Source organism: Fringilla coelebs, assembly GCF_963513975.1.
Source record: "Fringilla coelebs genome assembly, chromosome: 6".
Lineage (NCBI taxonomy): Eukaryota > Metazoa > Chordata > Aves > Passeriformes > Fringillidae > Fringilla > Fringilla coelebs.
Genome location: NC_140034.1, coordinates 52638307 through 52653900, shown reverse-complemented (window position 1 = coordinate 52653900; position 15594 = coordinate 52638307). Strand labels below are relative to the sequence as shown.

Here is a 15594-nt window from a genome sequence, read left to right as displayed (position 1 = left end):
AGGAAGAACTATAGGGTTGTGCTGTAGGATAGCACGCAACCACAGCCCTGGAGGGCAGGACGAGGATCTGGGATAGGATGGGGCTCTAGGAACAAGGGGCAGGCCCATGCTGTAGGGCAGGCCGCAGGTCCGGACGGAGCCATAACCTCTCGCTCGTCCCCATCCGTAGGGAGCGCGCGCCCGCAGTCCCGCTCCTGGGGGCGCGTCTCGCGCAGGCTCCGCCTCCCTTTGGTGACGTCAACATCCCGCCCCCTGAGCGCGGCGCGCGCGGCCACAGCCCTGAGGCGCAGCCGCCGCCGCCGCCATGGGGAAGAAGGCGCGGGCCGCGCCCGGGCGCCGGCCTATCCTGCAGCTCTCCCCGCCCGCGCCGCGCCGCGACGAGGCGGCAGGACCCGCCGGAGAGGGGGGCGACTCGGGCTCCGAACCGGGTAAGGCGAAGAAGGCGGGTGGAAGCGGGGGGCGCTTTGTTGGCGGGGTGCGGCCTAGTGCGGCCTAGCGCGGCCTGGCGGGACCGGGTGGTCCCGATCCGCTCTCCCCGCCATCCCCCCGGCCTGAGTCCCCCGTGATTGACGCTTCTGCTCCGCAGATGAGCCCGAGACGGTGGCGGAGCCGCCCCGCAACCCGCCGAATCCGCCGCCTCCCGCTCCCGCCGCGGTCAAGGCCACAGGTAAGGGAGCGCTGTGGGATGAGACGCGGGATTGCATCCCTCCTGAAAAACTAAGGGGAGAATTTCAGGATTTAGGGGTGCTTGCGCCCCTGATGCACAAAAATGATAAAAAACTGTTGGTGTTGTGGCTATAAATGGGGCTTTTTGTCTTAATTTTGGCGGTGATTGATTCCCAGATATAGTTTTCTTGGGTCCAAAAAGTGATTTTTTTTTAAAGTCCAGAATGGGGGGCGGTTGGTCCTAAAAGTGGTGTTTTGTCCTAAGTTTAGGCGGTTTTGATGCTAAATGTGGAGTCTTGGGGGTCCTAAATGTAGGAGTTTAGTCCTTGGTGTGATTTTTTTTTTTTTTTGGTGATATGTATGGGGTTTTGGTCCTAAAAGTGCTGGCCTGTGAAGTTCCAAATAGTTTCTGGAGGTGCTGAGTGTGGGTTTTCTGGTTCGAAGTGTGGTGGGGTTTGTGCTAAATATGGGGGTTTTATGGGACTGTGTTTGTTTTCCTCTCCAAAACCCCGTACATTTAACAAAGGGTAATTAAACACGTTTAACTACTAGTTTTAAGGAAAGAGAGTTAACCCTTTCCTAAATAATTACCTTTGGGGCTGGAGTTGTTTCCATGTTGATTATTTTAATCATGCTGTTATTTCCCTAGAGGTGACTACTCATTCTTAAATGCATTTTATTACTGGTTCTTGTACTGATTCCCCCCAGCCTGTCCGTGGCACTTGTACAGGGGCTGTTCTCACAGTGGCACCTGGATGAAGGGGGGGGGTGGGATCCAGGGCCCTGTAGCAGCAGGAGGGTTCCCATGGGTGTTCACTCTCCCTTCTGCAGGAGGTTTGTGCCTGCTGGGTGCCTATGCTGACAGCGATGATGAGGAGGGTGAGACCCCGGAGAAGCCGGCCCGTTCCACGGATGCCAACGGCAGCAATTCTGCTGACATTGACAGCACCCTGGCGAACTTCCTGGCTGTGAGTGCCAGTCTGGCTAGGACAAAGGGAGGGAAGGGTGGTGGGATGAGGGGATTTTCGTAGTCCAAGGCATTGTCCTCATCAGTCAGAGCTTTGATTTTGCTTGGGATTTGAAGCTCATGGTGGGATGCTGTTTTTACAGGAGATCGATGCTATCACGGCCCCAGCACAGCCTGCTGAGCCCACTGCTGCCTCCTCTTCCTCTTCCTCCTCCTCCGTGCCACCCCCCATGCCTCCCCGCCCGGAGCCAAAGGAGTCGGGCTCAGGCCCATCGTCGGGCACAGCCAATGGCACGGGCTCGGCACCGGCCCCGGAGTGGCAGTATGACACCCAGTGCTCGCTCGCTGGAGGTGAGCGCCGTTCCTCTCTCCAGAGGGGGTGCTGGCAAATGGGTCTCACTGGGGAGAGGGGAGTAACAGGCTGTCCTTGTTCCCCTGGCAGTGGGAGAGCTGGAGATGGGTGACTGGCAGGAAGTGTGGGATGAGAACACCGGCTGCTACTACTATTGGAACACCCAGAGCAACGAGGTGACCTGGGAGCTGCCACAGTACTTGGCAACGCAGGTCCAGGGCCTGCAGCATTATCAGCACAGGTGGGCAAGACCTCCAGGATGTGTCCCTGTGGGATGTTCCAATCCTGCCCTTCATTCCCTCTTCTCTTCCTCAGCAGCACCGTGGCAGGCACCAACGGCAGCTTTATGGCAGCCACAGAGCCATTCCCTCAGGAGAAGGGCACCGCAGGCAGCACTGGCCGTGGGACGAGCCTCAGCAAGCGAGAGGTGAAGAAGGTCAGTGTGGTTCTGGCTGACATGGGGCTTGCAGGCACCTCCTTGGGTGTCCTTGGAAGCAGCTGGGATGCTCTGCTCCATCCACAGCCCTAGGAGGGGCTTGGTAGTATGAGCTGTTTCTCCGGCAACTGCCAGAAAGCTCACATGGAGCTCATCCCACAGGAAGTGAATGAAGGAGTGCAGGCTCTCTCCAACAGTGAGGAAGAGAGGAAGGGAGTGGCTGCGGCCCTCCTAGCCCCACTCGTGCCCGACGTGGTGAAGGAGGAAGAGGAGCGCTGGAGGAGGAAAGTGATCTGCAAAGAGGAGGTTGAGCCGCCTCTGGAAGAGGAGGCGAAAGTAGAAGAGACGCCAGCTGTCCCAGAAGAGCCAGAGCCCAGCAGGGACCCCCTGGAAGACACAGGGCAGGAGGATCTGTGCAGTGTGGTGCAGTCAGGGGAGAGCGCGGAGGAGGAGGAGGAGCAGGACACACTTGAGCTGGAGATGGTGCTAGAGAGGAAAAAGGTAGTGGGAGATGTTTGTCCTGGAAACAGAACCACACGTCGCAGCCGTGGTATTGCTGGCAATAAACCGGGGTGTTGTGTCTCGGCAGGCGGAGCTCCGCGCCTTGGAGGAGGGTGAGGGCAGCTCCAGCCCGCTCTCCGATGGGAGCCAGTCGGCCTCTCAGGATGCGTCCCGCAGGCTGGCCTCCAAGCGAGGCAAATGGAAACTGTTTGTGGGAGCTGCCAGCCCTGAGTCCGCCAGCCGAGGCCCCAGCAAAACGGGCCGGGAGAGCCCAGAAGCAGGAGAAGCAGGTAATTAGAAAGGCTTCCTTTGGAGGGAGGAGCAGGGGGTTTCCATTCCCTGAAGACCCACAGAGCAGTGCCGGGAAGGGCTGTGAGGTACGTGTGCCAGGTGGGGATAGGCTGAGGAGCAGCTCTGTCACACCCCAGCCTCACTGGGATAAGCTGCTCCTTTGCCACGGTCTTCCTATCCTAATTACCCACATAAGAAGAGTGCCATATTCAGTGGTCCTTGGGAGACAGGACACAGATAACAGGTGCATCGCATCCCATTGTCTTCCTGTTCCTCCCAACACCACAAATCCAGCCTGTGTCACACTGGGTACTGTCACCCTCCACTTCTAAAGTTCAGTTTTTGAGCTGCCTGGTACTGAATTCCAGACAGCTGCAGTGTCCCTGGAGCCACTCCAAGACCCCACACTCAGTGTGTAGGGAAGGTAACTATTGCCCATGTGGCAAGGCAGCCCCTGTTTCTGTGGGACTGGTTCAGCTCAGGGTGTGTGTGGATATATCAGTCATACACAACTACCCCTCATGTTCCAGTTAGATCCCCCAGAGCTGTGCTTCCCAAAATGCACCAGCTATAGCATTTTAAGGACCACTGTGTGTCCAGCAGCTCTGGGACTCCCAGATTGTAGAATCATGGAGTTGTTCAGGTTGGAAATGCCCTCTGAGGTCATGGAGTCCTGCTGTTCCCCCAGCACTATCAAGGCTACCACTAACCCAGGTCCCAAAGTGCCACATCCGCATGGGTTTTTAATCCCTGCAGGGGTGGGGACTCTACCACATCCCTGGGCAGCCTGTGCAAGGGCTAGACAGCTCTTTCCATTAAGAAATTTCCCTCAATATCCTACTTAAACCTCTCTTGGCACAACTTAAGGCTGTTTCTTCTTGTCCTGTGTCTTGTTTGCTGGGAGTAGAGCCTGACTCCACTCTCAGGGCATTGTGGGGAGCAAGAAGGTCCCCCGTGAGTCTCCTTTTCTCTAGATGTGCCAGTCCCTTCCCAGCACAACATTTGTGTGCCTGCAGCACAGAAAGGTGAATGAAACTGCTTTTCCAAGGAAAAACTGGTACAAAAGTGCCTACAGCAGGCTGTGTCCTGCTGGAGTGGGATTTGGTGCCTGCGCCATCCCAGGGTTCTTGTGGCCCTAAGGCACCTCTGCTTCATGCAGGGGCATGAGTTGGGTGACAGCTCTGGCATTAAATCAGTTACATCATTTTTGCATAGGAAAATGAATGACTTTGCCCGAGGGCTTTCCAAATAACCCTGAAGCCAGCTCTTCCCAGCACCACCAGATTCCACCTTAACCTAGGGAACAATGAGCTGTTACTCCAAAATAACCAGTTTAGATTGAGCACCCTGCTGCTGGAGTGTGATTTAGGAAAGTGTCCTGCCTTCCAGCACCAGGACATGCTGAAAATTGGGGTTTCTCCACAGAGGCCTGTGGGACTTTGTCACAAACTTCCTTCTTTGGAATTGATTGCTTTGACAGTGAATTGGTAATCTGGTTAACCTTCTGGTATTGGCAGCTTTTGGGAGCCTCTTCAGTCTTTCATAATTAACTTATTTAATACCTAGTACCTGTTAGTGACAGATTTTGGGAGTTAGTCTCTTCCTGCTTCCCTGATGCCCAGTTTTCCCGGCCTTGCCGCATTGCTGCTTTGCACTGTACCTGCTCCAATGCTCCCCTTCCCGTGTTACTCTTCTGGAAGGATCCTCACCACCAAAACACAGAGCAGTGACCATCTCTCCTTTTAAATTTCAGGCTCTTGTCACTGGCTCTGGTGGGTCCTAGCTCTTTCCCCACAGTTGCCCACATTGGCTTTGGTTCCAGGCACAGTGTCCAACCAGCTGCTGGCACTGCCAGGGTGGTGGTGGGACAAGAACTGACCTGTCCTTCCTTCTCCTGCAGCCCCGAGCACAGAAGCAACTGATCCGAGCTCAGACAAAGAGGCAGGATCTGAGGAGCCCCAGGAAAAAGCTAAATCACAAGGGGCTCAAAAAATGGAAGAGGAAGAGCAGGATCTAAAGGTATGGAGAGGTAGAGGTGCATGTCTGTGAGATGAGGGATGTGATGGGTGCTCCAGCTGCCAGCAGAAACAAGGGACATGCTGAGTCCCCCAGCCACCTCTTCTCTGGGGACCCTGGAGCTCTGGGCTCTGGATTTGGGCCACTTGAAGCTTTTAAAGCTCAGATTCCGGTGTGGCTGCGGGAACAGCTTGTGAAGGAAGGGCTGTGCAGGGCTGGGACAATATCCTGTCTCCAGTAGGATTCAGCACCAAAAGCTTGGATGAAAGGAGGGTGTGGGGGGGCGAAGACTGAGCCCTGGGTGTTGTGGCAGAGGACAACCAGTTTGATCTTGACTTTGTTTTCACCAATAACAATATTCCAGTCTCTGGCCCGCTCAGTCGTCCCGTTTCCAGGCTGAAGACTCCTCGTCCGTAATCTCTCCGTTTCTTGAGGCTGACGGTACCGCTCTGCCCTTCGCCCGGCATTACTCTTAGATACGAGCTGGGGAAGCCCTGGGGATTTCTGCAGCATCCTGCTGATAGCTCTTCTCTGAGCCTTGGTTTGCTCCTTTGGCTGCACTGGATCAATTCCCTGATCTATAGCAGAGCTCCAGGCTCTAGGGCAGTATGACAGAGCAATAGGGGAGATCTTTCCCGTTTGTCCTTTAGTCCCCATGTCACTTCTTATCCTGAGATCTCCTGCAGCATAAAATTTGGCTCTGGAATTATTCTGTGACGTTTGAAATGTTGTCACCTCCCTGTGGCAGATGGGGAATCACCAGCTCATAGTAGAGCCGGGGTGCAACCTGCAGTGAGACTTGCCTATCCCTGTCCTCATTTCTCACCACTTAAATAATTTTTCTGGTGTGAGAGGGAAGGTCCTTTTGTCCTTGTGAAAAATCTCCTATCTCCCCCATAAAACAAAGGGTTTTGAGATGTAACATTCCCAGACCAAAACTGAGCCTTCCTCAGTGCAGCATCCATTTGAGACCTGATTTTTAAATTAATTTATTTAAATAAATAGAATAAAGCCTGTAGCAGCAGGGCTCAACTTGCTAGTCCCCTCTGCAGTCCCCTCCTCCTTCTGGTCCCAGTGGGCGCTGTTACAGACCATGTGTGGTGCTTTTCTGTGCAGGATTCCCTTAGAGCTGTTGGAGGAATGCCGGCTCCCTGGGTAACCAGTACGATTTGCTCATCGGGTTGGGATCTCTCTGGTTACAGGAGCTGCGCCGGGGCCACCGCTCCCAAGTCACCCTCTGCTCCGGGATGTTCCCTGGCTTCTCCAGAGACACATTAACATGGGGATTCATATGCCTGCCTTGGTCTTCTCTAGGGCTTGCTTGTCTGGCCCATCACCTCTGGAGACAGATGCTTCCTTGGTGGCTTTGGTGGACATTCCAAAGCCTCTTCGAAGTAGTGAAGTTAAAAGTAGATATTTTTAAAGCCCTCCTTAAAGCAGTGGTGATGCCACTTGCAGACATTCCTGTTCTGGATTCCCTTCTGGCTTGTGGCTGCTTATATGCAGTGCCTCAGTCAGGGGGATGGAGTCAGGGCTCCCCATGTCCCCAGACTGGAGATTTCACTCCCATGGGATGCTGGGGTTGAGTAACCGTGGTTGCCATGAGCTGATGTGAGTTTTGATATAGCTGCTGCCTCTGCTATGGAGTAAATCCAGAGTTGTTGTCCCTTTCTGGTGCTTTCTAGCTAGTTCCTCTGGAAAGCAATTATTTACAGAACCTGGAATGACATCCTGGCCCATTTATTTGAGAAACATTCTTAGGTATCTGCTGTGGCAGTGGTTCTTCTGTAACTCCAAAGTACCGGAGCTGCTGGAGCCATGCTGTCCTTCCGCACAGAGTCAAGACAGTCTGTGGAGGAGCTGTCATTCAGCCACCCACGCTGCTCTGTCCCTGGGGTGCAAGATGTAGCAGGACTTAACAGCGGGGGTGACAGGCACACAGGGCCAGGGTGGCACGTCCCAGTCCCTTCTGGCTGAGGGGCCGCGGGTGGTCCCTAGCGGTGTTTCCCGAGAGCCGCAGGGCCATAGCCGCCCGTTGCTGCTCCCAGAGGGCAGCTCTTGACTCTGCCCTTTTTCCTGGCAGTTTCAGATTGGAGAGCTGGCAAATACTCTGACTAGTAAATTGGAGTTCCTGGGCATCAACAGACAATCTATCTCCAACTTCCACATGTTGCTGTTGCAGACAGAGGTAACCGAGCCTTCGCCCCTTGCTCCGGCCTCGTGTTCCGGAGCGGATCGGATGCAATCCGCCGTCCGAGCGCCGGTGCTGCGTGAGCCTCGTGGCACCTCGCCGCGCGGTGCCCTCCCTTCCTCGGCGGGGGGAGAGCGTGGCTTGGCGCAGAGGCGGGGTGTCCTCCTCCTGGCCCCCCGCGTCCCGTGCCTGAAGGGAGCCTCCCAATCCTCGAGTCCCGTCCCCCCCAGGGCCACTGGCAGCCCACCTCACCGGCTTCCCCCGGTTCTTGCCCTCTAGACCCGCATTGCAGACTGGCGAGAAGGTGCTCTCAATGGAAACTACCTCAAACGCAAACTCCAAGACGCAGCCGAACAGCTTAAACAATACGAAATAAACGCCACCCCTAAAGGCTGGTCCTGCCACTGGGACAGGTACGCGCTCTCCTCCTTTCTCACCTTTCATCTCTGACATCTCAGACATGATTTGTGACCATCAACCACCCGACGACGCTGGCGCCGTCCCTCTGGCAGACTGAGAGCGGCTTCTGTTAGTGCTGGGCAGGCAGAGAAACGTCCGGCACTCGCAGAGTTTGGGCCAGCCACCAAACTGGAGGATCCAAACGGAGTGCCCAGTGCTTTGCGACGGAGCTGATTCCCTGACGGACAGAGCTGGTTGTGCCTCTCGCGAGTGTCCAGCGCTGTGGAGGGCGGGCCTGGGGGGTCGCGCATGCGAGAGCTCTGTGAACTTTGCAGGATCTCTGGATCAACTCTTCTGACCAACAGCTCTTCCAAAGGACAAACTTCAACTCACCGACGGAATGAAGAACAAGATTTCTGTCTCCTGCCAGCAGGTCAGACCCAAACATTTCTTTGTCTATTTGGCTTTCTTGATTAATTTTCCTTTGTTTGAAATCTTTGCTCTTTTGTTTTTCAGCTCCCAGATCCGCTCCCTCTCTCTAGCATTCACTGTGTGTTTGACACCAAGAGTATCATAAAAAACTGCGCACCATGGGGTAGGGGGGCAGCCGCTTCCCTCCATTGGGCTGTTCCCCTGTGCCTCTTCTCGGAGGGAGACTTTCAGCCACGGCCGTGCTGAAAGTCCCAATGTTAGCGAGACGTTGCCAGCGTTCCGGCCCTCCTCTCCCTTGGAGCGGGGGGGTCTCAGGGCAACGTTCCCGCAGCCAGCGATAGCAAATAGCTTTGAGCGAGTCGGCTCGGGCCTCTCCTGCCTCTGTCCTCAAAGTTGTTTGTTGCGTGTGGGAGAGCGGCAGCCCTGCTGCACGAGGGTCTCCCCTGCGAGAGCGCACTGCTGTCGTGGGCAGGCCCACCTCGGAGTGTCGGGGGCGGAGGAGGGAAGCTGAAGCCTCCTTCTCTTTCTTGTGATCTAGGGAGCATAGACGCTATTTCTATGTTAACGAGCGCTCGGGAGAGTCGCAATGGGAGTTCCCTGATGGGGAGGAAGAAGAGGAGGGACAGCGAGGCACCGCCGACAGAAAACCCGACAGTCCTCCCAAGCCACCTCCCAAAGACAAAGGAGAGCACGCCGAGGGGCCCGCCGAGCGCCCCGCAGGTACGCCTCGATGGCAGGGGCTATCCTGGCCCAGAGCAGGGCGGGGGGCAGGGGGGGCACAGGGCAGTCCACAGTGCTGGTGCCTCCAAGCGGGACGGTGGGCAAGAGCAGGTGGTACAGACTGTAGGCCCTGTATTCAAGCCTGTGTCAATGTCTGTTCTTCAGGCTCCCTTTGTAAAGACTCCTTCTCAGGCCAAGTTCCTGCTACGTCTCTCATGCCGCTCACTCCATTTTGGACTCTGCTTCAGTCCTCCGTCCCAGTCCTCCAACCTCCCTTGCCTTTGGAAATGCCTCCGCCGCCTCCACCCCCTCCAGACTCGCCCCCGCCACCTCCACCACCGCCCCCACCTCCTGGAGAAGATGGGGAGATCCAGGAAGTGGAGATGGAAGATGAGGGGGGTGAGGAGCCGCCTGCCCCAGGAACAGAGGAAGATGCTCCCCTGAAGTCCCTGGTGCGCCCTGCTGCCAGCAGCAGCCAGGTGAGCACTGGAGCCAGGACTCCACTGATTCCAGAGTGTGAGACTCTGGGAAATGGGTGTGTAATGGTGCTCCTGGCTCAACACTCACCTCAGCACTCTCTTCCAGGCCACCGCCGATCCGAGCCCAGCCCCACTGCTCTCGGCCAAGCCACAGAAGAGGAAAGCAGTGGAGATGAGCCCAGGGCTGATGCAGCGCACAGCCACCATTGGCAGCTGCCCTGTCATCTACAGCCAGCCCCTGATGGCCACGGGCAAGTACCAGCCATCAGCCGTGCCCTTGGCCTCCCTAAGGCCACGCCAGCGCCTCCAGAGCGAGATCCAGGGACGCCCCAACCTCCGCATGGCTCCAGGCCACGCTGGCCCTCAGCCCACGGCGCTGGGGCTGCAGTCCAGCTACCTGGGTGTGACGGGACCTGCCACGCCTTCTGTGATGGGATACTCGGAGTGCGCTGTGCCCGTCAGCCTGGCCACCACGGCCACCACGCAGCCGGTGCCAGCACGGGGAGCCCTGCCAGCCACGGGCACTGCAGCTGAGCAGCCGCCGCCCCCCCCGCCCCCACAGACACCCCCACCGCCCACCCCCAAGGCACCGCCGCCTCCGGAGAAGGAGAAGCCAAGGAAGGGGCGCAAGGACAAGGTAGGCCAGATGGGTGGTCTCACACCGACACTGTTCCTTCCCTCCTCCCTTTTCAGCTGTGATCACCAATTATTTTTGTGGCAAAGGGCAAGAAGGGCAAGACAAAGATGCCATCGCTGGTGAAGAAGTGGCAAAGTATCCAGCGGGAGCTGGATGAGGAGGAGAATTCCAGCTCCAGTGAGGAGGACCGGGAGACCACAGCCCAGCGGCGCATTGAGGAGTGGAAGCAGCAGCAGCTGATGAGGTACAGACCCCAGGGGCTGGCACCAGGACATTTCCTGGTGCTTTGTAAAGGTGGGGGATCCATGAGAGGGCCAGCTGGGTGCTGACATTCTGCTTTATCCCTGCAGTGGCATGGCCGAGAGGAATGCCAACTTCGAGGCACTGCCAGAGGATTGGCGGTCACGGCTGAAGCGGAGGAAAACGGCCTCGAGCACATGAGGCATGCAGTGCCGTGCCCACCTCTTGGGGTTTTTTTGTTTTGTTTTTTTTTACAGATGTACAGTTCCTTTGACCATTGTCCAATAAATTGTAGCAATTTGGGAAGTGCCATATCATTGATTCTGCTGAGGGGCACATGGTAGTTGGGGATGGGGAGCACAACAGACCCCTGTAATCCACGATTACAACTTGGGTGGGCGTGTGGATTGTGGAGGCAGGAAGGCTCTGCAGAGAAAACTGGACAGGCTGGATTGAAGGGCTGAGGGTAAAGGCCAGGGGCCAGGTCCTACACTTGGGTCACACAAACCCTGTTGAATGCTCCAGGCTGGGGGAAGAGGCTGGAAATCTGGGAAAGGCCCTGGGGGGTGCTGGTGAGAGCAGCTGAACAGGAGCCCAGGTGGACAAAAGGCTGATGGCACCTGGGCTGTCCCCACATTGGTATGGCCACAGGCCTGTCCCCTGTTCTGACACTGCTGGGCCACCTCCAGCAGTGGAGGTGGCCTCCACTCTACCTGGGGACAAATCTGGAGCCCTCATGGCAAGAGAGGCTATCCAAAGAAGGGAATGGAGCAGAAGAAGGGTCTGGAGCACCAGGAGGAGCTGGGGGGGCTCAGCCTGGAGAAAAGGAGGCTTGAGGGAACCCTCTGGTTATCCATGATTCACTGACAGGGGTTGTGTCAGGCTCTGCTGCCAGGGAACAAGGTTCAGGACAAGAGAAAACAGCCTCAAGCTCTGCCAGGGGTAGTTGAGGTTGGACGAGAGGAGGAATTTCTTCATAGAAAGTGGTGTCAGGCATCAGAAGGGGCTGCTCAGAAAGGTGTTGGGAGTCCCCAGCCCTGGAGCTGTCCAAGGAATGACATGAGCACCTCAGTGCTCCGGTCTGGGTGATGAGGTGGGGATTGGTCGCAGGTTGGGCTCAATGATCCTGGAAGTCTTTTCCAGGTTAATGACTCCGTGAAATCCCTCTGGCTCCTTTCCCAGCTCCGTTCCAGGACCGCCCCATTCCTCCCTGTAGCTCAGCAACCCCGTGCCAGCCCAGCCCTGACGCTGCCTCTGCTGCTCCGGTCTCCAGGGGCTCTCACAGCCATGGAGCCCACAGGGTGCCGTGCTGCCCAGGGAGGGGAGGGAGCTCCGCGGGGTTTCAGGGGGGTACAAGTCTTGAAGCCCTATGACAGCTTCATCCGCACCCACCTGCGCTTCTATGGCTACTTCCGAGGTGAGTCCTGGCTGCTGTGCCCTCATGTCCCTGGCCCCTGTCCCCTCCTGCCCCCTGGCTGCAGCGCTGTTCTCCCCAAGACGAGAAGACGGGCCTTGAAGAGACTGCCACGTCCCGAGGGGAACCCTCTGGGCAGCATCCTAAGGCATCCACCACAGGCAACTTCGGCCCTGGATGGCAACGAGGTCCTGGGCACGAGCCAAACCGTAAGTGAGACCCTGCAGCCCCTCACAAGCCCCCGAGCACAGCGTCCTCCCAGCACAGCAAGTGTGGTGGAAGGGCCTGTCCCTGACTTGGTTTTGGGGGATGCCCCTACCCCAACCACACTGGAGACCCCCAGCCCTTCCCGGTGCTCTTGCAGCCCCCAGGGTGGTGCAGACGCTCCACCAGGGCAGACCAGCCCCCTTAATGCAGCCCTGGAGGTCTCCAGGAGAACCACAGGCTCCATTCTCCCTCACTGCTCCCCGCTGGCCTGTGGAGTGTGAAGTCATCCCGGAGACAATTGAGCACATCGGTGAGGGGATGCTTTGGCTGTCCCCCGCCTCACCCCTGTGCCAGACCCCTGTTGTGTGTATGGTGGTTGTCTCTGTGTCCCCCCTCTCCCAGAGTGGGTCCCCCCCAAACCAGAGCCCTTCTGCTCACCCATGGGCCCGGAGCAGGCCCTGTACACCCTTGGTGAGGAGCAGGGCACTGTCGTCTACCACTCCAGCCTAGGTAAGGGAGCACGGGCAGCACCCCTGAGTGCCTCTGCTCTCCCCAGGCCCCCACCACTGTCCCTTGCTCCCTCCACAGCACTCCAAGGCTCCTGCTTTACCTGTGCTCGGGTTGGAGGAGCCCCAGGGCCACTCTCCTCACCAGCAGCCCCCTTGGAGGGTCCCCAGGACACTACACTGCTCTTCGAGTCCCGCTTTGAGAGTGGGAACCTCCAGAAGGCCATCAAGGTGTAAGAGAGAGGCAGGGGGGCATGGGTCTTCACGTGTCAGCCTGGATTTGGAGCACTGCCCTTCCCTCCACACAGGGGTCCCTATGAGTACGTGCTGATGCTGCGGCCAGACCTGTACACAGCCAAACACACACAGTGGTTCTACTTCCGTGTCCAAAACACGCGGCGGGAGCCGCTCTACCGCTTCACCATCGCAAACATGGCCAAGCCCAAGAGCCTCTATGGCCAGGGCCTGCGGCCACTGCTCTACTCCCAGCAGGATGCCCAGAGCCATGGCATAGGCTGGCGTCGCGTCGGGACCAACATCTGCTACAACCCTGGCAGTGCAGGGGAGCCGCCGCTCTTCCGGCTCAGCTGGACCGTGCGCTTCCCGCACGACGGCGACACGTGCTTCTTCGCCGCCTGCTACCCCTACACCTATTCAGAGCTGCAGCGCTACCTGCGCGCGCTGGTGGCCGACCCGGTGCGCTCACGGTACTGCACGGTGCGGGCGCTGTGCCGCAGCCTGGCCGGCAACACCGTCCCCCTGCTGACCATCACCGGCCCAGGTGGCACGGCCGGCAAGCGAGTGGTGGTGGCGAGCGCCCGCGTGCACCCTGGCGAGAGCGGCGGCTCCTGGGCCATGAGGGGATTCCTCGATTTCCTGCTGAGCCCCCACGAGGACGCATGGCTCCTGCGCCGCCTCTTCGTCTTCAAGGTGGTGCCGATGCTCAACCCTGACGGGGTGGTGGTGGGCAACTCCCGCTGCTCCCTGGCGGGACGGGATCCCAACAGGGCCTATGGGAAGGCGCTTCCCGGATCCTTCCCTGCCGTGTGGCACCTGCGGGCCATGGTCCAGAGGTGAGGCGGGCGTGGGGAGCCGGTGGGACAGGGCCGCTCCTGTGGCGGTGCTCGTGGCCATATCCTGATGTGTGCAGGGTGCTGGCGGAGCAGGAGGTGGTGCTGTACTGCGACTTCCATGGACACAGCCGGAAGAACAACGTCTTCATGTACGGCTGTGATGCCGGCGGGGACGGCACCGGGACACGGCTGCGCCAGCGCGTGTTCCCCCTGATGCTGAGCAAAAACGCCCCTGACAAGGTGGGACACGGACGCCTCAAAGCCACGTGTTGTGGTGGCAGCGGGAATGCAGCCAGCGTGCTGCTTCCCAAGCTGTCCCTGCGGGGTTGGGACCCCCCTGACCCTGGGGGCCTCCAGTTCTCCTTCTCCAGCTGCAAGTACCAGGTGCAGAAGAGCAAAGAGGGGACAGGCCGGGTCTCCATGTGGCGCCTGGGCGTCTCCCACAGCTACACCCTAGAGGTGGCCTTCAGTGGCTCCACGCTGGGTGAGGGGCTGCCACAGCCATGGGGACAGCGCCAGTGGGGTGGTCCTGGGGTGGGAAGCTGCCCTTGTTTCCTTTTCCCTGTCTCCTTCAGGTGGGAGGAACTCCCACTTTAGTGTGGAGGACCTCGAGTCACTGGGCCGCCTCCTCTGTGACACCCTGCTCGACTTCTGCGACCCTGCACCCGCCAAGGTGGGCTTGGGCCTGGCCAAGGGTGCCCCGGTGCCACGGGACCACGGTGACACCGTGACACTGGCACTGTCCCGCAGCTCCAGCAGTGCCTGATGGAGGCGGATGCGCTGGTGCAGCAGCAGGTGGGTCGTGAGACAGGCTCTGGAGGCAGCTGGAGCGATGTGTCCCCCTCAGAGCTTGAGTCCAGGTATGTCACCCCCTGTCACCTCATGTCACCCTGTGGTGCCACTGGGGGCTGCAGATGGTTCTTTCCCCCTGCAGCACCAGTGGCTCTGACAGCTCCGTGTCCGAAGGGATCCCAGATGACTTCCACAGCCCCAACCAACAGGTGAGTCTCCATGTGCCACTGATTTTGACGTGGCAGGGATGCAGAGCCAGGGTGGAACACGGGGATAGAGGGTGCAGATGTCCCGGTGCTACTTTACCACCTGGCACAGATGGAGCCACGCAGGAAGAAGCAGCTGCAGAGAGGGAGAGCAAGGAATGTCCTGCGCCGAACGAACCGGAGCCACACCAGCATCCCGGTGAGCCTGGAGCCACTATAGTCCAGCCAGGCCCCCAGGGGACAGTCCTGTGGGGACACTTGTCCCAGTGCTGTCCCACCCCTCACGTGGGTCTGACATCTCTCCTGTGTCCCCCAGGCTGGGACCCGCAGACATCCAGTTCTTCCTGGAGTCCAGAGTGTAGGTTACAATGCGAGAGAGAAGCCCCGAGCCAGCTCCAGTGTCACCTTTTCCAGGGCAGCTGGAGCAGGGAATGGTCCCCGTGCCATCGCAGGAGTGGTGCCTGGAGCTGACTCTAGAGTGGCCATTCCCAGGGCACCTGAAGCAGGGAATGGCCGCTGTGCCACCATGGGAAGGCATCAGCTGGACAGTGGCACAAGTGCTGTGACACACCGCAAGCCACCACGGAGCCCCTGCCACCGTGGTGCCACCAGTGACTCTTCCCGGGATCCAGCTGTGGGAGCAATCTTGGGGCCATCCTGGCAGCGGGGCGGGCACAGGCCCAGGGACAGGGCACGTCCCCTCACTGTCCGTGCGGTGGCCTCACGCTGCTGTGCCTGTGCTCGGCAGTAAAGGTGCTGCCACCTCCATGTCCGTGCCTAGTGCTGCTTGTTTTCATTGTGATGTCCCCTCAGGAGTGCCCTTGTCCCCGAGCTCGGCCAGAGTCTTGCTGGCACCGAACCCCGAGCCACCATGGTGTCAGCCTATGCCTGTGGCGCTCCCTTGGGCCCTGCCACCAGCGTGTCACCTCTATTGCCTGGTGTCACCTCACCGTGGCGTCACCTTGGGCTCTAGGGATGTGGTGGCGCTAGCTCTGCCACCCAGGTGACTCCGCAGCCCTGTCACCCCGCTGTCCCCCCTGTCACCACGGTGTCCCCAGAGGCTCCGTGG

General features: G+C 58.6%; 2 protein-coding genes across 3 annotated transcripts; both read left to right on the top strand.

The window, feature by feature from the left end:
- Positions 1–282: 282 nt before the first annotated feature.
- On the top strand, positions 283–10633 carry FNBP4 (formin binding protein 4). 2 transcript variants are annotated; one of them, XM_084208163.1, is made up of 16 exons: positions 283–428; positions 587–667; positions 1498–1634; positions 1777–1984; positions 2076–2226; positions 2304–2421; positions 2584–2922; positions 3011–3212; positions 5114–5232; positions 7313–7417; positions 7700–7833; positions 8790–8971; positions 9137–9450; positions 9557–10087; positions 10174–10331; positions 10438–10633. In XM_084208163.1, the coding sequence occupies exons 1-16, from the start codon at positions 305–307 to the stop codon at positions 10526–10528; spliced, it is 2994 nt and encodes a 997-aa protein (XP_084064289.1). In that variant the 5' UTR covers positions 283–304; the 3' UTR covers positions 10529–10633. The 2 variants fall into 2 exon arrangements, with proteins under 2 accessions (XP_084064289.1, XP_084064288.1); XM_084208162.1 differs by having other exon boundaries at positions 2301–2421.
- Positions 10634–11614: 981 nt separating this feature from the next.
- AGBL2 (AGBL carboxypeptidase 2) lies at positions 11615–15515 on the top strand (the record flags this gene model as incomplete). Its single annotated transcript, XM_084208720.1, has 14 exons — positions 11615–11744; positions 11825–11950; positions 12106–12258; positions 12351–12458; positions 12537–12687; positions 12763–13527; positions 13605–13767; positions 13885–14011; positions 14103–14200; positions 14278–14387; positions 14462–14528; positions 14638–14724; positions 14842–14883; positions 15444–15515. 14 exons carry the CDS (start codon positions 11615–11617, stop codon positions 15513–15515), a joined length of 2199 nt encoding a protein of 732 aa, XP_084064846.1.
- Between the last annotated feature and the right edge of the window lie 79 nt (positions 15516–15594).